The 26,580-nt window shown below is 41.3% G+C and overlaps 1 protein-coding gene across 1 annotated transcript in view; it reads left to right on the top strand.

Annotated features, from left to right (window-relative positions):
* Positions 1 to 15,861, top strand: part of TMEM209 (transmembrane protein 209) — a 32,924-nt gene extending 17,063 nt beyond the window's left edge. Inside the window, exons 7-15 of the mRNA XM_054564039.1 lie at positions 911 to 1,086; positions 1,923 to 1,994; positions 3,342 to 3,438; positions 4,614 to 4,739; positions 7,572 to 7,669; positions 8,800 to 8,914; positions 9,010 to 9,107; positions 10,391 to 10,464; positions 14,211 to 15,861. Of these exons, the coding sequence (XP_054420014.1) occupies positions 911 to 1,086; positions 1,923 to 1,994; positions 3,342 to 3,438; positions 4,614 to 4,739; positions 7,572 to 7,669; positions 8,800 to 8,914; positions 9,010 to 9,107; positions 10,391 to 10,464; positions 14,211 to 14,265 (911 nt within the window). The 3' untranslated portion in view covers positions 14,266 to 15,861. The remainder of the gene's footprint in view (positions 1 to 910; positions 1,087 to 1,922; positions 1,995 to 3,341; positions 3,439 to 4,613; positions 4,740 to 7,571; positions 7,670 to 8,799; positions 8,915 to 9,009; positions 9,108 to 10,390; positions 10,465 to 14,210) is intronic.
* Positions 15,862 to 26,580: the final 10,719 nt, after the last annotated feature.

The following is a 26,580-nucleotide window of genomic DNA, read 5'->3' as shown; positions in this document are numbered from 1 at the left end:
TTTTGGCCCAAACTTTCAAGGGAGAAAAAATCTTCTGTTTTACTTTTTCAATTCAATCAATCAATCAATCAGTTATTTATTTATTTATTTATATTTAGAGACAAAACCTATTCTCATACTCCAGGGTATTATGTTGCACACAGATGTCGTTATTGCTTTCTAGAGTTACACTTTTAACACATAAGCATAAATAAAAGAAAAGCATTTCTATAGATATGGAATTAGTGCTATTCATGTATAATGCGCATCCTTATTTTCCCCTCAAAAATTGGGGCAAAAAAGTGTGCATTACACACAGCAAAACACAGTAATTTGTCTGGTAATTATAGGATTAAGTCCCTAAATGTAACTGCCTACATTTCCTAAAAGTAAGTTCAGAAGCGTGATCAGCAGAGTCTGTTAATGCAACACCGGACTTACTACACGATATGAATAGAAGAGAATACAGTGCAGGAAGAGTGAGTTTAGTTGCTAGCCCAAAGAGTAGTTTATTAATCGGATGTGTTAGTTATCCAATTCAGAAAGAACTTTCAAAAGTTCAAGCAAGGAGCTTCTTAGCCTACTTATTTCCTAAAGAAATTTGTTGTTTTTCTTTTTTCATTTGTCGTTGAATCATTTGAAAGTCTTATAGAATGAAAGACTTAATTTTATAACAAAAATAAACACTTTCAACCACTTACGGCTCTTAAATTAATGTTGTTCAGAAATATCCCTGTTAACTTTTAGCACAAGTAGTCCATGTTCTCAAAAGGAAAGATAATGCCAGGGAGAAGAAAAGAGAAACAAGCTCTTTCGAGCTTTGTCTTCCTTGGTTGCCATTGCTTCTGTGCTTAGATAGCCCTTGTTCACGTACTAACTCTGGATGCCAGAATCACTACAACACGCTGATGCTCTGAATTAATCATTGCAGGCAGCCCAGATTCGACCTCACCTTCCACCAGTCCTACTTTCTGGAACTACAGTCGTTCTATGGGGGATTATGCGCAAACTCTAAAGAAGTTTCAGTATCAGCTTGCCTGTAGGTCTCAAGCCCCATGTGCGAACAAAGATGAAGCGGATCTCAGTTCTAAACAAGCTGCAGAGGAGGTAAATGGAAAATAAAAATGACAATATTTATGATTTACAGATTATTAGAAAGTCTTTTTTACTTCTGGAATATTTTCTTTTTCTGTAACCTCCACTTTTATTGGCTGGGAACATAAATCTGGCACACACTAAACAATGGAAAGGCTCCTGTCTAACTTTGTGTACCTAAAACTGAATTATACTGTATGTTTTACTCTTTATGACATGTAGTTGACATTAGTGTCCTGCCTAAAACATTTTTTTTGCATTCATTTATAAAATGGCATCTTAAGTAACATTTTGTACTTAACATACACAAGATGCTTGCTTTTAAAATATATTTAGGCCCTGGCTGAGTGGCTCAGTTCGTTAGAATGTCATCCTGTATACCAAAAAGGTCGCTGGTTCTATCCCTGGTCAGGGCACAAATGGGAAGCAACAGATTGATGTTTCTCTCTCTGCCTCCCTTCATTTCTCTAAAATCAATAAATATATCCTTGGACGAGGATTTTATACACACACACACACACACAAAGATAGATAGATAGGTAGCTAGGTAGATAAGAACATTTGATAGTCTGTAACTTTATCAGTGTAATACCAAATAAAGGGTTTTTATTTTCTTCTTAAAAGCAAGAAGAATATTTATTAAACATACCAACATAAGGAATTTTAAAGGTGTCTACATGAATAGCAGTAAGTGCATAAGAAAATTACTGCATATTAAATCATTATTGATGTTTGTGAAAAAAATTTTTTCAAAGTATTCCAAATATTTTTGAGGTTGGGGGAAAGAATGACTGATTTCTGGCAAGATTTTTCCCTCACTGATTGTTCATTTTAAACATTTTAAATAGGTTTGGGCAAGAGTGACTATGAATAGACAACTCCTTGATCATATGGATTCATGGACAGCTAAGTTCAGAAATGTAAGTTTGACATTACACTTTGTACAGTATTAGTGTCTCTTAATATAAAAGTATGTTATTAGAATACCAATTAGAGATGTTAGTTGTTAATTAGGTAGCAGAATTATTAGAAGTGCAATATGGATGGCACGTGACATTTACCTCAGCGTCCATTTTTTCATCCCTTTTCCAGCCTCTCAATTTTATTTTTCAAAGAGCTTTTCTGTCAGAGCCTATTGTGTGTCTAGAAAAGTAAGGAAAACAAAAGTGAGGTCCTTGTCCTCAGAAAACTTCAGTTAGAGAAGATAATATGTGCATGAAACTATGTCAAACTATATTAATCTCTTCAACTTTGCTAAAAAAGCACCCTCTCTATCTTTAGCCTGGAGATTGGGAAGGCCAGTTCCCCCTGCACAGAGCAAGGTAGTTGCCTTGTTTCAGACCCGCCTCTGGTTCTCTCCCTCTGTAGTACCTGCACTTCACAGGTTCTGCTGGCAAGTTGGCCCCTCCTCCATTCCACCTGCGTCCACTTGGATTCTGTAGAGGCCACCGTTTCTTCCCCCGTTGCATCTTGCAACATTCATTCACTAGCTCTGCATCTTCTAGAAATAAGTTGAAATCACTTGTATTCCTTTTTCATTCTTTTATTATAATTCAATAGAGTATCAAGAGGGAGTAGTGAAAAACAGCTGCCTACTTTCTTGAACCAGAAGCCTGGATGGCTTTTAGAAATAAATACTGTTGCCTTGGACAAGTGGCTCTGTTGGTTGGACCATCATTCCATACACCAAAAGGTTGCAGGTTCGACCCCCAGTCAGGGCACATACCTAGGTTTCAGATTCAGTCCCATGTCGGGGCGCATATGGAAGCAAAGGATTGATGTTTCTCTCTCACACTGATGTCTCTCACTCTCTCTCTCTTTTTTTCTCTCTTTGTTCCTCTCTCTCTAAAAACCAATGAACATGTCCTTGGGTGAGAATTTTAAAAAACTGTGTTACTAATTACAAACCAATATAAACACTACATGAATTAATATATGAATAATTACCCTGGAAGTATAAACTGAAGTTTATCCTTTTATCTTAAGTATAATAAGCACAGAAAGAAACATTTAAGAAAAACTTAACACATACCTGAAAGTTTTATATTTCCTAAAAAAAAACAAAGCAGGCATATGTGATTTAAGAATAAACTCCAATGAAATGTTTACTTAGCTCTCGCTAGACTTCACGTAGCTCCTACTTCCATTCTCTTACACTTTGTTACTATAAGTACACAATAGTAAAAAAGTCTTGGAGTCCTATGAATAACTATTTGAGAAATGTTTTGGAATTATGTATGTAAAATCTTTACCTCATTGTTCCCTAGTGGATCAATGAGACGATACTGGTGCCACTTGTACAAGAGATTGAGTCTGTCAGCACCCAGATGAGACGCATGGGTTGTCCAGAGCTGCAAATAGGAGGTAAGTGAAAACAGAGCCCAGCATTTGGTTTACCTTAACAAATCTGCCTCGTGGAAAATTTCTGTAGCTTTTGGGCTATTTAACAACTTCTTGTTATCTTGAGGTGAAGAAAAAATTAAATTGTTTTTATAATATAGTTTTATTGAAATATAATTTACTTAGCATACAGTTTACCCATTTAAAGTCTACAATTAAAAGGTTTGAGTTGTACAACAATTATCATAACCAGTCTTAGACTGTTTCAGCATTTCAAAAAGAAACCCTTCACACCCTCTAGCAGCCACCCCAGGGCTCCCGCCACCGCCCGTTCCCCAGCCCTAGGCAACCACCGGCCTACTCTCTGTCTCTGTAGATAGGCCTCTCTTGGATATATCATGTAAATGGCATCATGCAATATGTTGGCCTTTGTGACTGGCTTCTTTCACTTACTATAATGATGTTCTCAAGTTTCATCCACGTAGCATGTGTCAGTTCCAGCATGATATGCTTTTTAAAAAAAGAACATTATAACTGCGAAAGCAATATAGGTATGTTCAAGTAGAAAATTTAAAAAGTACAGAAGTACTCAAAGAAGAATATTACCCATAATTCTGCTTCCAGAAATAACTACTATCAATTTAGTGAAAACCAGTTAATAATTTTAAAGAAAATACTGTGATACTAACTATATATATCAATTGTAAGTTATCCCATAACTTAAGAACATGAAAAGTACACATTTAGGAGTTGAGGAAGTATTGTACATACATAATGTATATATGTCTAATTAAATTGGAGTCATACTGTTTTGTTACTATTTTTCCCTCCAGCTCTTTCTATTTTGTTAAGTATTCTCCAATATTATTTTTATGGCTCGGCTGTATTTCTTTTATTTTTATATCTTTTGTATATTACTTATAGATCGTCCAAAATGAATCTGGCTGCTTTTGGGGAGAGAGAGAAAGAGGGAGGAAGGGACGGAGGAAGGGAGGGAGATAGGTAGGTAATCTGGCCACCCGTTGGAAATGATAAAATAAATTGTAAATAAAGTAGATAATGTAAATTGTTAAGATAAACTATTATTGGTATCATTTTTTCCTTCAATATCTATTGAGGGAAGAACATTTTAAGTTTTTTAGAGACTCACATGAATAATAATGTGTTCTGTGTGTGTGTGTGTGTGTGTTTTTTAACAGAGGCTAGTATTACCAGCTTGAAACAAGCTGCTCTGGTCAAAGCCCCTCTCATCCCAACTCTGAATACAATTGTGCAGTATCTAGACCTTACCCCAAATCAGGAATACTTATTCGAAAGGATCAAAGGTAACTATTGCTTTGAAGTGGAACAAAATGAGGACTTTTTTACTACTTTGAGAATTTATAAATAAAGGTAACAGGGGAAAAGAATTTTTGTGAAAAAATTAAAATCAGCCCTGACAAGGTAGCTCTGTTGGTTAGAGTGTTGTCCAAATACGCCAAGATTGCAGGTTTGATTCCAGGTCAGGATACATGCAAGGCTCAACAAGTAAATGCATAAGTGAGTGGAACAGCAAATCAATGTTTCTCTCTCCTTCCTCTCTCTCCTGCTCCCTCCCTCCCTCCTTCCTTCCCTTCCTCTCTCTCTCTCAAATCAGTAAATTATTTTTAAAGATTTTATGTATTTATTTTAAGAGAAAAGGGAAGGGAGGGAGAAAGAAAGGGAGAGAAATATCAGTGTATGCTTGCCTCTCATGCACCCCTACTGGGGACCTGGCCCACAACCCAGGCTTGTGCCCTGACTGGGAATCAAACCAGCAACCCTTTGGTTCACAGGCTGGCACTCAAGCCACTGATCCACACCAGCCAGGGCTAAAGTCAGTAAATTTTTTAAAAAGAAAAAATTAAAAATATCATTTCATTTCTGTGGAATGTAAGCATGATCTTATATTTCATAAAAATGTATTTAATTATGTATTTAACTAAGGCTTATACTTGAACAACTTCTGGGTCTTCTATTTTATATGCTTAAGAATTGTCAAAATAATATACTTAGTCTTGAATATGTTAGTTAATAATCTTATTCGATATACAGATACTTAAAAATGAGCTAAATGGGCTCAAGTGAATATTTCACTCCTTTGCTATTCCTTTTTTTCTCTACTTTTATTTTTATTTTTTTATTGTTATTCATGTTGTTACAGTTGTCCCCATTTCCCCCCATTGCTCTCTGTCCTGCCCCATCATTTTCTGTTCTTAAACCACCAAGAATGGGTGCCACTCTGACATTCTTTATAATTTCAGCAGGTTGATTCTTACTACTTTCAATTTTTATGTCATATTTATTATGTTACTCTTTTTTATATTTCTCTTACCTTCTGATCATTTGCAAGGGGGAATGTGATCTAAGGAGGCTGATTTGAGAATCAGAAAATTTAGCCTCCTTGACATTCCCTTGCGCTCTCTTTTTGCCTCTCTTTTTATTTGGATAAACTCTAAAATGTTCTCATCACTAAAACAGGTTTTAGAAATAGTATTTCACTCCTCAGATTCATTCTAAATCTTCCTTTGAAAATATTGTGTATGCTCTTCTTTCCCCTAGGTTTGACTGATGTTCAGGAATAAGCATTTATCATGACTTTTAAAAATCTTTTTATATTAAGGAGAATTCAAATATACATAAAACTAGACACAATAATATGTCCAGCCCTCTTGCACACAGCATCCAGTCCCGGCAACCATTAGTCCTCGGACCACCTCTGCTCTCCACGTCCCCCAGCCACCTCCTCTCTTCCTGTTATTGGAAGCAAATCCTGTGTACCATTGTCACGTTATACCTAGATAGCTCCGTCTATGTCTCTAAAAAAATAAGACCTTTAAAAAACATAACCATAATATTACACCTAATATTTTTTAACAATTTGTTTATATCATGAAATATACAGCCTACGTACAAATTTTCAAACATCTCCTGGAATGTGTGATTACTTTTTTGGTATTGTTTGTTTGAATTAGGATTCAGATATTACCACATGCTGTGATTGGTTGCTCTATTTAAGTTTCTTTTAAGCTATAGGTTTCCCATCTATCCTTTTTTTTTTTTTTTTTTAAAGAGCTGGGTTATTTGTTCTGTAGTGTTTCCCCTGGTATGGTTTTTGCTGAATACATCCCCATGGTACAGCGTTACGTCATTCCTGTTCTTGTACATCCTGAAAATTCAGGTTACAATTTTTTGGCAAGATTGCCTCATAGTAGCAGGATATGTATATATCCAAAAAAAGTATGTATGTGTGTGCACATACATACAAATTATACATAAAGTATTAACATATATCAAATATACAAAAAAGTCTAAAAAGTACAAGGAACCCTAGTTGAATAGTTGCCAACATTTTCCGTATTTGATTCTCTGCCCTCCTTTCTCTCCACCCGCCCCTCCATATACAGGCTCCTGCAGAAGTAACGCCGGCTTGAGTGTGATTGGGAGGGTGCATGAATGTTTTGCACAAGATGTACAGCAATTTGAACATTTCACCTAAAATGTCATATGGTGTGCTCGAGTGTGATATGGTTATGTTACAGAATTACATGCTTATGATTTTGTAATAAAATAGGGGTGTTATTTGTGCCAGATCCTATATGCATACACATGTACCTTTTTTCTCTTTTGAAAGTATATTGTAGACATCATTACTTTTCAGCACACCAATTCCTAAATAAATAAACAACATTCTCCTACATTACCACAATATGATTATCATACCTTAAAAATTAAAAATATTTCTATATTACCTAATATACAGTTCATATTCAGATTTCCCACTTGTCCAAAGAATGTTACATACCTTTTATTTTCTAACTAGGGTAAAGTGTAGGTTCACTCATTACATATATTGAGTTTTTTTCTTTGTTTTTTGTCTCTTTGTCTAGAACAGATCTGCTACCTTGTCCCACATGACATTGACTTTTTTAAGAACCCAAAATATTAGCCTTATATCACATTTTGGATTTATATGATTCTTTCTTCAGGTGATGTTTAAGCCAATCTTTTACATCTTATATTTCTTTGAGTCTTTTGATCAGGTTTTTTAAATGATATGCTTCATTTACTGTAACCCCTTAGGCATTTTTTCCTTCATATTGCATATTCTTAGTTTTATTTCACCTTTTTTGCTACAGAACTTTCCCAAGGAGGCTGTATGAGCTCATTTCGATGGAATAGAGGTGGCGACTTCAAAGGACGCAAGTGGGATACAGACCTGCCCACTGATTCTGCTGTAAGTCTCCAGGTTTATTTGTTTTCAGTTTTCTTATTGGATTTATGTGTTTTCCCCCCATGATCAAAGTATCAAAAAGCATTGAGAAATTAAGGTAGAATTAAAAAATTAAAATTGGCCCTGGCTGACGTGGTGCCGTTGGTTGGAGCATTGTCCCGTGAACCAAAAGGTCTCTGGTTTAATTCCCAGGCAGGACACATACTTAGGTTGCAGGTTTGGTCCCTGATCGGGACACATACAGGAGGCAACTAATTGATGTTTCTCACGTTGATGTTTCTCTCTGTGTGTCTCACACTTGTCTCTCTTTCTCTTTCTCTCGGCCTCGTTCCCTCTTTTTCCCTCGCTCTCCCTCTAAAATCAATAAATGTACCCTTGGGTGAGGATTAAAAAAGTTGTTTTTAATTAAAATTGTACCAACATCTTAACCTAACCACTATTTTGGTTTGGTTTTTTTTTTTTCCTTTACTTATATTGTGCAATTTTTTGTCTTTTTTTAAATCATAGTTGTAATCATTTTGTATCTAAAATTGTATATACTTTTTTTCACTTGTACAGTGTTTACGTAGTTTTTTCATTATTATGCACTGTCATTTAACTATGCTCATATATTGGATCTAAAAGTTTGAGAAATGTTGTAAGGGAAGGGATTTTTGTTTTTTCTGTCTTAAATAATGTTGCAAAGAATATCATGATGCACATTTCTTTATTTGGGATTACTACTTTAAGAAAGATTCCTAGAACTAGATTTATAAGATCAAAGACTATCAAGTTTTGGGGCATTTAAGAGTCTTTCAAAACCAAGTTCTTAATTTTTTATGGTGACTGTTAAGTGTGAAAATGAAGTTTTAAATGCTGATAATTCAAATTGAGAATTGAATAGATGCATATTTTATCTTGATTTTTCTGTTCATTAACTGTATGGGTATGAATGATCCACTAACAGAAAACTAGAAATATCTTTTATCTTTCATTTTACAGATTTCATCTTATAACCACTTAAAAGCATTTTTGCTAATTCTCTCTTTATGGAAAAGTTTTAAAATTAGAGTCATAAACACAGATGTTTTTAAAGGGCTACATCCAAGATAGATTTTCATGCTGACTTTGAAAAATTGTTTCCTCATTTTTAGATCATCATGCATGTGTTTTGCACCTACCTGGATTCCAGATTACCTCCACATCCTAAATACCCCGATGGAAAAACATTTACTTCTCAGCACTTTGTTCAGACACCAAATAAACCAGGTATAAGCCTCTCCTAAAAGAATGCGTTGAGCCTTTCACATGAAATACATCTAGTAGTTTTGTTTGTTTTTTCACATAGCATATTTCCTTTGCAGATGTGACAAATGAGAATGTTTTTTGCATTTATCAAAGTGCTATCAACCCTCCCCATTATGAGCTAATCTACCAGCGTCACGTCTACAATCTTCCAAAGGTACTTCTAAATGTGGAAGCTGCTATTATGTAAGGTCACGGATGACTTGCTTTTATAATATTTTTAAAATTAGAATCTCTCATTTTGGGAATAGGTAAACTTTTTAAATTAGGGAAAATGTGTTTCTTCCATATCTCTTTTTTTATCTATAAAAGTATTATATGCTTAATTTGGAAAAGGCTTTTAAAATACGTATCAACTACTTTGTAAAGAAGGTTATTGTACCAATTTACACTTCTATCCAGGTATTTTACTCTTGATTGCAAACATCAGTTCTTTTGATGACCTTTGCAGTTATTTTTGTTACCAGCATCTTTACTAAGAAATTTTACATTGACTATAAGCATAGAATGTGTTCTCTCTCCGATTCCCAAGAAAAATATTAATTCATTTTTTTCAAGTTTAATATTTGACTATTGTGTAAATACTTTAGGCCATTGAAGTTCCTTTGGATGCCCATGCAAATTTTTTTTTAAGAAACACTTTTAAAAATTATGTATCCTCAGATTCTTCAGTAAAAACACTGAATTGGAGTAGACAGGTACAAGTCAACCAGTGAATTTGAAAATCTAAGTTAAGAGCTGATGTACAGATGAGAAATTACATATAATTGTTTGATTTTAAGGCTAGCAAAATGCTGCCTTACAGTCGCTTGTAGATAAAATAAATTTATGTTTAACATGTTACTTATACTGTTATTAACATATAATTGAAGTATGATCAAAAGTTTTTTAATCCCCACTGTTTCGTTTATGATGTGAATTTTGGGGACATAGCATTTTTTGTGTGCAGTATACAGGGCACCAGCCTCGCAATAGCTCTCTTCCGGGCCTTCGTAGCTACTTCTCCCCATGTGTGGAAACCTCCCAGTCGATTCACTTTCTGGTCATCTTTCAGGTCTCAAATTAAAAATCTTGCCCTCGAGCAGGCATTTGCTGCCTCACCAGCGTGGGTGGCTCAGAGGCCTGTGTATGTTCCCACGGCACCCTCTCCTCTTCACCCCCCATCACTCATCATACTTTTTGTAATTCTGAATTTACTGTCTGCCTTTCTACTAAATTTTAAGCTCCTTGATTACATGGATATCCTCTATGTTATTCACTGCAGTATTTCCATTTCCTAGCACAAAGTAGGCAGCGCATTTAATGAATGAATGAAAATCTGAATTACACGGAATTCTGAGTTTGTAGAATGTGTATTGATAAGATCTGCATTTACCTATCAGACTGAATCTTTTGCTCAGTTTGGTTTAAATCTTGCTTTTTTTTTTGTCTTTGTTCCAGGGCCGAAATAATATGTTTCATACGTTATTAATGTTCCTCTATATCATAAAGACCAAAGAGTCAGGAATGCTTGGGTAGGTATTTATCCTTTAAAAACCCAAGTACTTTATTTATTGGTTGGTTTGTTTCCTTTATTAAGATCGTGTACGCATTTCAAGTGGCTGGCTGTGGGAAGTGGGCCTGAGTGAAACAGGGAACTGCTTATTTCTATCATAAAATTTTAACACTGCATGATTTTTTAAAATTGTAAGTATGTATTTATTTTGATAAAAAATTAAAAATACATATTATAAAAAGCCCTTCAAAAATGGTAATTTCTATCTATCATGTTTTCTTATTTCCTCATGCCCTCACCAACACTGCAAATGATAAATCTCAATTTGATAGAAAAATGTTTTAATTTGGCCTTGTTTGTATATGAGGCTAAGCTTCTTTTCATATTTATTGACCATTTGTATGACACTCTTCTGGGAAAAAGTCGTGTGTGTGTGTTTTAAGATTTTATATATTTGTTTTTAGAGAGAGGGAAGGGAAAGAGAAAGAGAGGGAGAGAAACATGGAACACTTGCCTCTCGCATGCACCCAGTTGGGCACCTGGCCTACAACCCAGCCATGTGTCCCTAACCGGAATCAAAGCGGTGACCTTTTGGTTTGCATGCTGGCACTCAGTCCACTGAGCCACACCAGCCAGGGCTCTTCTGTGTTTTTGACCATTTTCTATATTTTTCTTTTCTAATTAACCGACATACTCGCTTTAAATGTGATGAGTATTAACTTGGATTTGCTCTCTTGGGCAAGTCCATTAATGTGTCAGAACCTCCATTTCCCTTTTGGAGAAAAGGCAATTGGACCATATCATTGGCCCTACAAATGTGTCCCCCAGAAGAACTGTTCTAAAACCTGTATCAGGGCCTTGCCCCTTTGAAAACAAAACCAAACTGGAGCCTAATTGTATTCAAGCCATGCCATTTCAGACCCACAGTGTTCTGCAATGGTTATTCTTCCAGAGAGACTGAGTCAGCTCCCATTCAATAATATTGTTAACTGGGATGGAAAAATTGAAGTTGTTTACTTTGTTCTTTCTAAATCCTTAGTAATAAAGCATATGGACTGTTATAAAAAATTCAAAATTGCTCTCATTATTTTGGTGATTCAGAATTTTAGTGTATCAGATAATAATTAAAGTAAGTGGACCCCAGCTAAAGCTGGGGAAGTCTGGTACTGCAAGGTCAGGGAGTATGCAGTCCTGGCTTCTGGGTCCAGCTCCACCCTCACTAAGTAAGCTAACGCTCCGAAGATGTACAGGGAAGGGCTTGGAGCCGAAAACAGCCGGGGTCCATTCCAGTTCTGATGTGCATGCCTCTTCAGTTTTGCTTAGACATCTTGTCTTGTGCATGCTCTAGAACTGCATTATACAGCGACCACCAGCCACAGGGGGCGTTGAGCATTTGAAACATGACTCGTCCAAATTAAGATGAGCTGTAAGTGTAAAACACGTAGACTAGATATCAAAGATCTAGTACCCCAAAAAAGTAAAATATCACATTAATAAGTTTGTATATTGATTACATGTTGAAATAATTTGTTGGATATATTGGGTTAAATGAAATACATAATTAAAATTAATTTCACCTGTTTATTTTTACCTGTTTAAAAAACTTTTTAAGGTGTTTATTAAAAAATGTAAAATTATGTGTGTGGTTTGCGTTGTGACTCATATCACATTGTATTTCTTTTGGATGGCACTGCTCTAGAGAAAGCCAAGCTCCTGTTGAACATAGTAGATGCAAAGATTTAAAAAGACATAAACAAGTTTATAAACATATAAATGTTTATCAGCTTCTTTTATCTCATATTTTAATGTAAAATAAATAATTAATTCACTTTTGTGAGACATCTAAACTCATGGTATTTTTTTTAATTGTAAAAATAAGGCATGCTCAATTTAGAAATGTTTAAACAATACAGCTGTGTCTAAACTTAGAACTTGAAATTTCCCCTCTGATCGGCTTTTCTCACCCTTCTTCCCTCTGGGGGTGCCAAGTGTTAACAGTTTCATGTGTGTATTTCCAGACTTCTTTCTGGGAGTAAGTCAGCTTTGGGTTTGTTTTTCATTTGTTTAAAAATACATTGGACCTTGCTTTTTAACTTGATGGTGTATCTTTGACATCCTTCTATGTCAGTAAATACAGATTTTTTTTTTCTAAAATTTCTAGCAGTATTTAGTTATAAAGCATATGCATACATATATATTTGAAGAATTACGTGTTTGTAATTCTCACTTAACAAAATTTCTGGAAGGTTACTTTGAAGTGAAGAATTAGTTTAGAAATATTTTAAATAATGAATTTTTAGTTTTTAGTTTTAATTAAAAATGTATCTTTTCCTCTAGATCCAAATTGACATTTTGATGCATAATTGATCTGCCATAATACAATAGCGTGAAGTGTGTGCTGAGTGCCATGTACAATTCGTCGTGTGCATAAAAATGTAAAAATTTTAATAACAGTACTCAGTGGAAGTTATTCACTCAGAGGCCAAAAAAACCAAAACAATTGATACAATTTTTGAAGTGCTTACCTCTCTAAATGTTCAACTTACAATGAAACTTTTTTGACTAAGACTACTTTGTATTTTATTTACTTGGGGTTTTTTAACCAAGGGGGAAAAACTTTGAAATTAACTTTAAGAATATGATTGGTTAATCTTTTTAATATATTCTAATATAACCAAATGGTTAAAAACTACTATCCTGTATCTTAAAGGAAATAGTGAGTGGCTCAAATATAGTCAATTTGGAATCATGCCCACAAGTCAGCAGATTGATCCAAAAACATTCTCAATTTAATGCCACATATTTGTGCCATTACTGGAATGAGATGAATGTTTTATGTCCAAAAGGGAGAGAAATCTAGACAGAACTGACCACCCAGTAATTTAAGTGTTCTGTTCAGTGAAAGACACCATAAATAAAGTTTAAAGCTAAATGATAAACTGAGACAAAACATTATAATTGCAACACATACAGCAAATCCAAGGTAATACTTATCACATATAAAGAGCAGATATAAGTTAATTAAAAAAGAAAAATATAGAAAATGATCAAAGACGTGAAAGATTTTTTCATAGAAAATGTCAGGCAGATGGTTAGTAAACATGAAAAGATGCTTAGCCTTGTATACCAACAGGCCCAAATTAAAACATTTTTCTATCAAATTGCAGTTTATTATTTGCAGCGTTAGTGAGGGTATGAAGAAATAGGGAAACATGGTTATATGTTTTTTTATTTTTTTATCAAAATAGGTACGTACTGATAATTTTTAAAGTCACATAATGCTCCAAGGTTATAACAGAAATATGAGGTTCCCTGTATTGCCCCAGTCCACTTCCCAAAGTTGACCACTTGAAACTCCTGCAGCTTTTCCTTGGCATTGCTCCTGTGGTTCCAGACAACAGGCCCGCAGCCCTCTCTTGATTCTTCAGTGTTGGACATAGTGGGTTGATTTCTTTCTCCATTAGATAGGTAATTTATCTCTCTTAGAGCCCTCCTCACCTCCCCTCATACTTTGAATACAATTGTATTACTCTCCACAGTAGAGGTCAATTTAGAATAAATAAATTCAGATTGTAAGCACAGTTAAGAAAGTAATTACTGTTACTAGAATTCACCCGATAAGCTATATATGTGTACCATACCTTATTACAGAATGATGTTAAATATTATCAATTAAACATGTACTCCTTGTTTTAGTTATTTGTGAAAAGACCTTCAGTGCTTGGCAATCAATTCCACTGAAACTTTTTCTTTTTTCCTTTATAGGAGAGTTAATCTTGGTCTATCCGGTGTGAATATTTTGTGGATTTTTGGCGAGTAGTGGACCATTTAATTCCAAACATTCGGACTTTTATCTTACTGAATCAGAAGTTGAACCAAAGCACCTCTGAGTCTCCGCCTCTTGTTTTATGACACATTGTGTGTGTGTTACAGACTAGATTTAACAAAAAATTACCTATTTTAAAACTTCCTTGTGAAAGTGTGTCCTGTATCTTCTATATCAAGAGACATTACCCACATTTCAGGTTTTTCCGTTGCTTACAAAACTGTAACTTTTCGGATTGTTGTTGACCCAAAACAGTGTAATTGCCCCTTAATTCAATAAACATGAGTCCTTTTTCATTTTAACTTCCAAATAAGAATCATCTGATTCTTCCCCACAAAAATTGATTTTTCAATTACATTATTTAGTATAAATATACAAAAAACAAGCAAATTGCTAACTTTTTTTAATTTTTTAATCTCTTTCTTTCCCCAATGTTTGGCAAATCAGCCCAGGCCCCGTATTTAAAAAATGAGATCAACTTCTAAGTAATGTGTTAATTCACATGTATTTTTAAAATATAATTGAAAAAAGTTTGACAGTATTGTGTTTAAAAAGTCAACTCTGGTATTAAATTTAGCTGACAGAGTTAACTCTTTGGGTCTTAGTTAAGAAGCTGAGGACATCAAGAAAACTACTACTTTGGTTTCCATAACAAGTCAGATGGGTGAAATTTTCTAAGAGGCATTTCTATATCCTCCATTTTAAAAAATTGGATTCCATAATATTGTACGATTTTAAGAGTTCCCTTTAAGATCATATGATTTCTTACATTTAAATTTTTTAGGTGTGTTTTAAATATCTGGAGAGTAAGAAGTTACTAGGTTTGTAAGTTTTGCTTGACTCTCCATCTTTATTTTCTTATGTGTGTATGTGACATCTCCAAGGCCAGCCAGCAATTGCATGTGTTTTCTGGACTGATACACTTGACTGCTCCCGTCACCTGGAAATACCTAAAGCCAGTACGTTCTGAGTAACCGCATGTCAGTACTACCTGTGCAGCCCATTTTGTGTAATTTTGTAAATTCTCTTTTTCAAAAAGTTGTTTCTGTTTTTTAAAAGTCCTGTGTCCACAGGAAAGGATGTTTCTATCTTTTAACAGCTTTTGATGTATGTTGCTATGTTTGCTATGATATTTTAGAAGAAAATATCAAACATGTTAAATATAAGGACATGTTGAGATCTCAGTCTGTTATTTCAATAGTTGGTAAAGGTGTCCTAGAAAAACAGTTTCTTTGCTGCTAGGCTATTCAGATGCATATTCTCTATTAAAAGCAACTATGAGAGAAATGTTAGCAATACATTAAAAAGTATAGGACTTAAGGCAGCTTTTAGTCCAAAAACTTAAAACTAGACTCTTATTTTTTAAGTGAATGTCAAAAATGCAATATACTGTAAATAACCATATAAAAAGACTAGGCATAAAAAAGAAGATGTACTCTGTTTGCATGCTAAGTTTAGTGGGTAGCTTTCCTATGTAACTTTTCATAAATGTTTGAGCCAGCTTATACTTTAATACAGCCTTTATTAAAAATTCACATTTCAGGAAGACAGTGCATGGAAAATGCGGTAAACTTTTTGGTCCTGTATTAAAATGAGTAGATATCTACTTTTCTCTAATTAAATGTTATTTATACGATATTTTTCATAACGTTTTTATTGCTTGACTCATCCTTGTGGGCTCAAATCCACTAATCTTCTAGATTATGTTCACTGTATCATTTATTCTTTTTTCTATGAATACCAGCCTTGAATTCAGCCAAATTTATTTTAGGGGCATAGTTAGGTGTTTATAATTTAGTTCCTATCGAGACATGAAACTGATGCATACTTTAAACTGTTACTTTAATGATGAAGACTGGCAGCATGTGGATGGCACTTCTAAACTCAGCTTTGTAGTATAAATTCTTTAAACGTGGGCATTCCTCAAAGGTCAGCCTTTGTCATGTGTTTCACTGTATTATGTATGCTTTTCTTTAGAGATCTCGTTCATTCCACGACTTCATTTATCACTTCTGTGCACTTGATTCTCAAGTTCATCGCCAACCAATACATCTCTCCTGAGCTCTAGTGTTACATTTCCTGTGACCTGTCAGGCATTTCCACTTAGATACCCACAGACTCTCTGTATCTGGAACAGGATGCATGTCTGCCAAAACCAGCTCCCTCTTCTGACATCCCTGTTTCTCTGCATTGTATTAGCAGTTGCCCATGCTCAAAATGCTGGTGTCATCTTTGATTCCTTGAGCTCCCTGGGTCCCCAATCCAATCAGGCAGCAGACCTCATCCATTCTTTCTTAACAGTGTTTCTTGCAGCTGTCCCTCTCCATTCCTGCTGCCACTGTGCTCATTTACACCCTTATCAACTCACACAGGACTGTTGCAACGGCCTAATTAATCTCACAGCTTCCGAACTGCTGCCATGCTTCCAGATTTTCCAATTCATCCTGCACATTCTCTTCAAATTCATCTCCCTAAAACACCTGTTTGATCATTTCGTTCCCCTGATAAATTCCTTAGCCTGACATTTAAAGCCCTCCACAATCTGGCCCCAAGCTAGCCTCATCCACCCCGACCCTTGGCTCCAGCCGGTGCCGGCTGCTCCTTGCGGGGCTCCCTGCGTGCCGCCTCCTGGTCATCCTGATCGCTCTCTGGGGATGCCCCGACCCCCTCCGCAGTCCACTCCTGCCTTGAGACTTCACTCTAATTAAACCTGCTACTTTCTGGAGCTGGTCCTGACTGCTCCAGCTGGCAGTCATTTCTCCCCTGGGGTGATCTGTGCCCCTTGTTTGGCACTCAGCAGTCATATGAATGGACTCAGAAGTGGCTTCAGGTCTCTCTTAACAGTATGTCCTGTATCTTGCCTCATCCTCATAAAATAATTGAGGTTTTTTACTAGTTCAAGCTGTCCTGCTGTTGAAGCCTTGATGAAGCCTTCAGGCTTATTTTTTGAGGAGGGCTTGCATTCTCCTCTGGCTTCCCCTTGGTGGCAAAGCTGAGGAGGCGGTAGCATCCCCAGGACTGGATGGCTGCAGCAGAGGGACTGCCTGAAAATGGAAAGTCAAGGCCTTAGGGAAATCACACAGCCCATTCCATGTACCCTCAGGGGTCTTCCATAGTGAGCTGCGCTGGGGCCGTCGCACTTGGCAGCACATTGTCCCAAATGCTACAGGGTCCACTGTGAGAGACGGGAGAAGCTATTGGTTCACCCATCTGTCCGGGTGGCTTCTATCCCAGCCATCCCTACACGGTGTGTGAGGATAGGCAGCAGAGGGCTGAGCCATCTGGCAAGAAGGCTGCTGGGAAAGATCTGTGTGGGAACTTGTCTGCACACTTAGAGTGAGAGGGCTCTGCACAGTCAGCATCTTGGCCCCAGTGACATTGCCGCGTCTCGCACAGGGTATGCCGGTGGCTTTCTGCCAAGTCTGCAGGATTATTAGGCACAGCTCTGAGCCACCCTCTAATTTGATCCCTGGATGGCCATCCATAACTTTGTTTCCACAGCGAATGAACTACACTGACCCCGGGGGCAGGTTAAGGATTCTGCGGGGAAGGCACCTCAGCTGGGATCAGGAAGAGTCCGATACAGACAGGTAGGCGTGGAGAACAGCTTAGTGTGCCTTCGGAACCCTGACCACCTAGGACAGCAGTGACTTCAAAGATACTTCATATCAAAGCCACACCCAGGCACTGCTATGGGTGGATTTAAAGCTCTAAGTAAATTTTTCCATGTACCCAAAATAAAACGGATATTCCCAAAGTCTGTCTAACTAGAAGAGCCAGTAGCCTAAATGGGCTGTAATTGGGAGGATTGAGCTTTGTCACTGATTGGGGCAGGGCAATTACTTTTTATACTGTGATTTCTGATTAAGATAAATATACTCTATACCAAAGATCATTGAGAAGCTTAAAGTGAGAATATTGGATGACAGTGCTTTGGGGTAGTGAAAAAAAATGGCTATAAAAAGTCCTTCAAAATTATGTATTAGTGTAAATCTAGGAAACGCTCCCTTTGGCATTGGGAAACGACTGTCTCATGGCCTTGACACACTCACATCTACCCCAGCCATCCTAGCCCAGCTGTATCGGCCGCTTCCTCCCTCCGTCCCTCCCCAACCCCAGACCTGGCCGCTGCCCAGTCATAAACAGTACCGTCCTTGTAGCCCGGAGGCTGGGCTTTCTGGTCGACCAAGAAAACATATTCTCCTTCCTTTCCCATTTCTAAACTAGAGGGAAAAAATAACAACCCTGAATCAGACTCTGCTTTCATGAACTGCGACCCATAGGAGGAAAGTCAGAAGGTGGTGATCTGCTCTGTTGGGGGCAAAACTTGTTTTTTCAGGAGCAGCAGCCAGGCATGGTTCTTCCTCAACACATGGTGCGGAAACTGGAATCAGGCAGCTCTGTGATAGTTTTGGCCCAGGATACAGGCATTAGCTTACTGAGCTCCAACTGCAAAGAAAGGCCCTTGTGTTCCTAATGGGGAGGGGTATCATCCACTGGACGGCCTGAGGGGCAGAGGAGACCAGCTAACTCGAGAAGGTGAGACTTAGCAGAAAGAAGTCTGAACCACAGCCACCAGCCCCTAAACCTGGTGGTTTGAGAAAGTTGTACAAGCGTGGCTTCCATCTCAAGTTTGTTAACCACGCTTAAAAATAGAGTACAATGCTTCACTTCTAGTTAAATATTCTGCTCCAATTCTTTACAGTCTTTTTCATGCCATCTTGAAAATTCCTGGAGTTAAATACCTTCATGCGGTGGTTGGACCCCACTTAAACCAAGTGCCTTGGACAGAACTTGGAGGCAAAGTCCATATCCCCGGAATAGTGTCTCTTAAATTAGACACTAGATATTTCCTGTAGTCAAAGCAATTATATATCCTTTAAGCTACTGTATCACTCTGAGTAAGGTGGCACATTTTCCCACCTCACAACTCTGTTTCCCCACGCATGCCCCGCTCCCCATACACCCACCCTCAGTAATGTCGGTGAGACAAGGACCTGTGGCTGTTGCTGGCTTGCCCTCCCTGACCATCTCCTGGCGGGTGCAGCAGTGGGGCAACGCTAGAACAAATACCCGAGGAGAACCGCAGCCCTCTCAGATGGCTGGGCACCTGTGAGCGGTGGCCGTTTCTATTAGACTGCAGCTTCCTTGAGGGCAGGTGTGTATTAGGCGCTCACTCAATATTTGTTGAATTACTAATTGGGTTAAGTACACAGAATTCACTTGAGAAGGATTGGAATTTTCAGTGAGTGTGTTTCCCGTGCTGAAGACCGTGGAGAGCTCTCTGGCTGGTAAATGGCAGAGAAGAGAAGCAAGGAGTTGGCAACTGGCAGTTGGAGCTAAACTCACAGAAGGACAGGCCAAGGGGCCCACTCTGCATTTCCATGAGTCTCTCTTTGCTGGGCTCCCAAGCCCTCACAGCTGGAGCTAAACTGGGGTGAACGCAAGGGCTGAGGGCTCTGATCTGGTCACAGGACACTATTATCCTGTTCTCCAAAACCCTCGCATTTTCTCCATCTGTGTATCTAACTGGACTACAAAGTGTATTTCCTGAGCTGCTTCGCTGGACTCTGCTTTCTCTGATGTGGAGATCAAGGCAGCCCTAATCTGGCCCATGGCCACAGCCCATGCCTCCTGGCCGGGGCGGTCTCAAACGCATACCCGGGTTGTGTATACTTTGAACAAACGTGCAAACGTACAAGCACTTGCCAAGTGCCTGCCCAGAACGGTGATGCGTCCCCTCCAGTTGCTCACTGTTCAGAAGTGGAGGTGAGTTGTGGAGCGTGTGGGGTAAGTGCCCACAAAGAGACCAAGCTCCAGCGCCCATGAGGTTCTGGTGAGCCTGCCGCCCCGCCTCCACTGCTGGTGGCACTGCCAATTGGGGCAGCCCTTTAGGAACACAAACAACATAGCACTATGCATAACTAACTACCCAGAACAATGATGACCCCTTAGTCTCTCTCTTCATGGGTCAGGAATTCAGATAGGGCGCGTTGGGGGTGGCCCTCTTCTGCCCCACGATGTCCGGGGCTGGAAGAGTGAGTCAGCTTAAGGCTTGTTCATTCTCATGTCCGGAGACCGACACCGACTGGGGACCTAACGGGATGTGCACAGAGCCACCACATGTGGCCTGGGCCTCCTCATAACATGGTGGCTGCATTCCAAGGGCAACTACCTTGAGAAAGAGGAGGAGGTGGGACAGAAGCATATTACCTCTCTAATCAAGACCTGAAAGCTTTGTGTTTCTCCCACCGCGTTCTGTTGACCCAAGCAGCTACAAAGAACTGACCAATTTCAAAGGGAGGAACATAGGCCCCATCTCTCAATGGAGGGATGTGTCACATCACAGCCTGTGAGATGGGATATACTGATGTGGCCATTTTTGAAAAAGTACAATCTGCCACAATGTGCAATGGCCCGCAGCGCCCCCCGAACACTGTCATCCTTTGGGTGATCGCACCCAGGAAACTATATCCTAGGAAAATAACCAACAGGAAAAAAAGTGATGCCTAACGATGCTCATTGTTTGCATTTTGTCATTTACTTATCTACTCATCCAATAAATATTTGCTGAAGTAGTCTGCTGGGTGCTAGGAATACAGAGAAGACTTAAGATGTCCTTTTTTCACTCAAAAAGCCTCTAGCGTACAACAGCGAGAAACCAGACAGATCCAAATACCCAGGGATAGATCAGCCCTGTCAGAGACACGCTTGAATGAGACACTTAGACTTTTGACCTTTTTAAAAGTCCTATAACTTTGAAAAGACTGTGGGAAGATGGGGGAAATGTTGGGTAGAAGTAAAAACAAAGCTGTCTGTCTACTGTGATTACAATTATATAAAAATATGCATGCAGATCACCAAGAACTGGAAAAGAATATCTTTTTTTCACTCACCACCCCCTTTACCCGACTCAGATGTGAATTCACTTGCTGAAATGGGAATAAGGATGATTGCATTTTCATTTTCAATTCTTTTCTCAATGTTGTATTGCTGTTACAATTGAAAAGGTCCAGAAAAGAAAGTGGTGCAAACAGAATTTTATGGGTCAAAGGAAGAGAAAGCTCTGCTGAGTGAGAAGCTGAGGAGAGACTTCATGGGAGAAGTGACAATTGAATTTCAGTAGGAGGAGGAAGCAGCCGCAAAACTTGGGACACGAAGGCAGGAGAGTTAGAGCTGTCTTTGGAAAATGGCAAGGAATCCCAACTGAGATGTACTCAGAGGAGCATGGAAGATGGGACTAGAAGAGATTCTGAAGCTTTTTGAGAGGAGAACTAAGTCAAAGCAGTGCTTCAGGGAGGCGGCCGACCACCGTCTCGAAAACAGACAGAAGCTGCAGCAGCTGCAGGCAGGAAGGCCCGGGGGCCACTCAGGGGTCCAGAGCCTGGGCTCCAGAGGTGGCCGAGACGATCGGAGAGCACTTGTGGAAGAAGCAGTCACAGCCCGCGAACTCGGTGCACACAACTCCAAGGTTTCAGGCGCGCCCGAAGCTGGGGGCACCAACAGCAGACAGGGCTCGGAGGACAAGGAGCCAGAGTCACACGTGCTGAGCTGGAGCTGCCACTGGGCCATGCAGATGGAGAGGACAGCAGATAGCTGTGACTGTAATTCTGAATCTTAGTGAGAGGGTCCCTCTTATGAAAAACAGTTTGAGCATACCCGTCTTGCGGGAGGGCTCTTCCCCCAGCCACCAACAGCTCAAACAGGTCCTCCCTGGATCCCTGTTGGCCCCCCGAAACTGGCTCCGCCGTCACTCGCTGCCCCCTTCCCCTACTCAGCTCTCCGTCGTTGAACACACCTGAGGTTTTACTTATTAACCACTCCCCCCCACCAGCATCCCCTTTAAAGACGGGACACTACTCTAACCTTCCTATGCAACGTACTAAACAGTAGAAGACAACTAAGTGCCAATTTACTCTTAAGTAAATTTCTATTGTGAAATAACAAATAGCATGTTTTTCTGACACTTTCGAATCTTAGTCTAAGCGCTTAAAATGTTTCTGCCACACGGCTCAGAAGAAAGGACACACACCCACTATTTCTTAAGGCTCCTGAATGGCGGCGGATGCTTCAAGGTAAGTTCCTCCCATTAGCCAGCATTTAAGCACATGGACACATCTGGCTGCAAAGGGCTCTGGGGAAAGTAGTTTTTATTCCCAAAGGCCATGGCCAGCTAATAATCCTAGCACTATGGAAAAGGAGAGGATGGATATTAGACAACAGCAGCAGTCTGTTGCTACAGGAGATGTCTGAATAAACCCAGAGCCGTGGCTGTGACTGACCCCAAGGGTAGTAACTGCTCTGCAGATAGGACTCATGGTCCCCTTGAACAGTTTAACTCTCATCAAGCACTTCATGTTCTTTTAAATTCTTTTTATCCTCACCCCAGGGCATGCTTATTGATTTTAGAATGAGGGGAAGGAAGGGAGAGAGAGAAGGAGAGTAACATCTATCAGTTGTCTCTCATATACACCCTGACTGGACCAGGAATTGAACCTGCGACCTTTTGGTTGATGGGATGAGGCTCCAACCAACCGAGCCACACCAGCCCAGGCTCACTGGGCACTTTCTTAACTGGCTCACCCTCTCCCCCTTCCCTGGGCACTGAAAATGAGAACACGTTCAAATTCTGTATTCCAGATGCCAAAATCCTATAGAACAAACCATTGCAGACACATCCACGCTGCTTCTCCTTGACCAACATTCTAAGCATTTTCAGCCAAAACCAGCTACATAATTTGCATGACCCAGTGCAAAATGGAATTGCAGGGCCCCTTGTTCGAGAATTGAAAGACAACAGCAACAGCAGAGCATTAAACAAAGCATAGGGCCCTTCTAAGTGTAGGGTCCTCTGTGACCTTCCAGGTGTCAGGTGTGCGAAGTCACTTTTGTGTTTAACCTAATAGAACAAAGGAATTCTTTATATTGTGAAACACGGTGTACAAGTAGTGTTTCCTTTGCAGCCTGCTCAGCAGTTAGATGAGATCTTTTTTTTCCTTGCTATGGCTCAGAGAACTTAGCAGTTTGGTCTTGGGGATCAAACAGCTGGACTGTCTCATTTTGCAGAAGCCCTGAGGGGCCTGCATGCGTCCCGTGTCCTGCTTGGTCCTGGTGCCACCGCCCACTCTAGAAGTTCAGACTGTGTCTGCCAGAGCCTGGGCTGCACTGCAGGAAGTGGTCATTGTCCCCATCAAGTCTGGCTCTGTGGTGCCAGGTCAGGGGCATCCTTGACAGTCCTGGGACCTGCTTGGGCTGGTCCCTTCTCCCAGCATCTGGTCAAAGCAGAGTTAAACCAGGAGCCATCCTGTTCTTGGCTCCCTTTCGGGGAGAGGCCACCAGTCCTGAAAAAGCCAAACGGTGGCCTGAAAAGGGAACGTTTGGCCACTGCACTCTGCTACTCCTCTCAATAGAAGCCTCCAGGCTGGGGGTCTGGGCCCGCAGTGTGGAAGTGAGCAGGAGGACACGCAGCATGCCTGCCCAGTGCCAGGCTCACCGTGACAGCAGACGGGATAGGGCCGGCCACGTGGGACAGTTGTCGTGGTGGAGGTTGGAGCAGGATGGAGGCCAGGGCTGGGGGGTATGGCACAGAGCAGGGGCAGCGGCAAGGACAGGCAAAGTGTCAGATGGGCATGCTTTTCTCCCGGGGAAGGAAGGCTGCGTGAGATGCGAGGCAGAGGAGAGGGGAGTGATTAGCAAGGAGGAGTGAGTCACGCATCCAGTCCCCTGAGCAGCCGCGTGCACGCAGGCTCTCCTGGGTGCGGGACTTGGTGCCAGGCTGCACAGCTGGCGTTGGGAAAGGGGCCAGGTTTCCTGAGGGGGCCTCGCGAGCTGGGGGACCAGGAGCCTGGGACCTAATGACCACATGCTCCTGGCTTGAATCCTGAGGCCTCTGGCATCTCAGTCTCTGGGCAGATCCTGGCTTAGCAGGCCCCACTCCTCCCATTGACCCCACTCTCCCAGCCCTCAGTCCCTCACCCCTCCCCAGGACCCCCCTCTCCTCCCTCTCCCCCACCACACACTGAAGAATTGGTGTTCTAAAGAGCTTTGAGCTGCGGGGGAAGCAGAAGCAGCCAGGGTGTGCCCTTCACTCCCTGTCTCCCTCCCTCATCTGGTGGCCCTTGGCTAGAGGACAACACCTCGGCCCCAGTGGGAGCAGAAGTCCAGGCAGTGCCAGTAGGGCCCTTTGCCTGACACCACAAGTGCCCTCAGCAGCAACGCTGCTGTCACTGCCTCTCGGTGACGCCTAGGCTGCTGAACACTACTTTCTGGTAAAATGGGGAGTTGTGGGCAAAAGAAACGTGACCATTTTTCATCCCCTACCATAGGCTCAGCAGCTGGGAGTAGTTCACGAAGCCTCTAAGCCCCTCATCCTAAAGCTTCCTGGATCCCTCGCCACCGCCCAGAACGCAGACTCTGTGGCCATGTTTCTAGAGGACCCTTCTCAAGTTCAACTGCCCCTCCCTCTTCCTCGTCCACGCGGGACCTTGGTGGGCACCCCTCACTGAGCTCTCTGGGTCTTAGGAAAGCATCAGAGTGGCTTGAGGGGTGGGGCGGCCGAGGGCCGAGGGCCGAGGACGGAGGCCAGGGGGTGAGAGGAAGTCTGTCGCGGGGGAGGACTGTTTAGAAGCTTTCTGGGAACTGTAGGAGTCCCAGCTGGGAACCCTGGGAGGAACTTCTCTTCCTAAATTCTGTCCTCCACAAAGGCTGTGGCTGACCTGTGTCCCCTGGTCCTGGGCAGGGAGAGGGAGGAAGGTTACTAACGGCCTCTCCTCCTTCTGCACCCTGTGGCTCTTCAAGCACCAGCTCCACTGGCTTTTGCCAGCTTCTCTCTGGATTCAGGAGGTTACTCTGTGCCACGTGCCAGATGTTAGCCTTTCCACAGCTGGGCCAACGGTTACCCCGATGAGGGAGGTTTTCACACCCCTTCAGTGGTCGCTTTGGTTTGCCGCTCTCCTGCTCTGCCCTAGCTGGGGAGGGGCGTGGGGGCACCAACAAGGGTCCAGGAAGCAGGAGGCCACTCCTCTGCGGGTCCAGCCCTCGGAGAGCAAAGGGCCAGTCCAGTCTTGCCCCGGCCTCTGCCCCCTCCCCAGCCATTGCGCAGGGCCTCGGAAGGGGGAAGCTGGCCGCAGCACTTCAGCGTCATTTCCGCCCTTCCTTGCCCATCGGCGAATTTATTGAACACTTAGTATGCTCAGAACCTTGCTGCTTTCACCTTTGGCTAATCACTTCCCTTCCCAGTATCTGTTTTCCCCGTCTGCAAAATGAAATCAATAAATCTCAGAGGCGAGGTGAGAGGCTGTTTCACAGCAGAGCTGCTAAAGGAACAATAGCCAGGGGCCTTCGCCTTCCCGCGCAGCCGAGGCCAGAGTGAGGCAATGACGCACGTTGTCTCTAACGACAGAAGCGCGCCGCGAGCCCTCGGCTGTCACCGGCTCTCTGCTTCACCGCCTCGTCTCACATTGTCCCTGTCTTGCGTCACAGACGACAGACGCCTCCCCCGGGTTCTGGCCCAGGACGGGGGTGTGTGCGCGGGGTGGTGGGTGGATTTGCGTGGCTTGCCTGCGTGCGTGGTGGGGAAGGGGGGTGGGGAGGCGCAGCCCTGTGGAAGAGTCTTAAACTGGAAAATCCTCTCCTTAATGTTCCCTTCCTGAGGATTTTAGGGAAAGGCTGTGGCCTGAGCTCCTAAAAGAATGATGCCCAAAGTGTGGTCGCAGCAGCTCTTACAACAGCCACCTGTGGAGCTTATTTAAAAAGACGATTTGGGCTCACCCCAACTTATTGAAGCAGAACCCATAGGGGTGGGGCCCCACAGTCTACACTTTATAACAAGGTCCTCTGGTGATTCACACTCAGTGGTACACTCAGTTCTGAGCGCCACTGGTCCAGCCGGGCGACTGAGGGCGCACGGACACCCGACCTGCGGGCAGCACCGTGTGCGCAGGCGCAGGCTTCCGACGTGCTGCGGGGCGGGGGGATGAGGCCTGCCTTTAGCTCAGTAGTAAACATCTCCCTGGGTTACAGGTGTCCCCCGCAAGCTAGGGTTCTTGAACTTTTACTGTCACCTCTGATTGGCCTCCCCTGCCCCATTTTTTGAAGCCTCATGGTTTATGCATCATAAATACGCACTGTCGGGCTGGATTTGTTTTCAGGTCACTTTGTGCGTAGATTTGTGTTTCCTGACCATTTTAGAATATCCTCAAGGGCCAACACATTTCCTGTTTCCTTTTCGCTCCCCAGAGTGTAATATGGGGTTCTGTACACAGCTGGTGCTAAACTGCTTGCTAAATAACATGGTGACAACTTAGAGTG

Source organism: Pteronotus mesoamericanus, unplaced genomic scaffold, assembly GCF_021234165.1.
Source record: "Pteronotus mesoamericanus isolate MK-2021 breed Mesoamerican mustached bat unplaced genomic scaffold, CSHL_Meso_final scaffold_85, whole genome shotgun sequence".
NCBI lineage: Eukaryota > Metazoa > Chordata > Mammalia > Chiroptera > Mormoopidae > Pteronotus > Pteronotus mesoamericanus.
The sequence above is the reverse complement of the archived record's forward strand: the minus strand, read 5'-3'. Positions and strand labels throughout refer to the sequence as shown.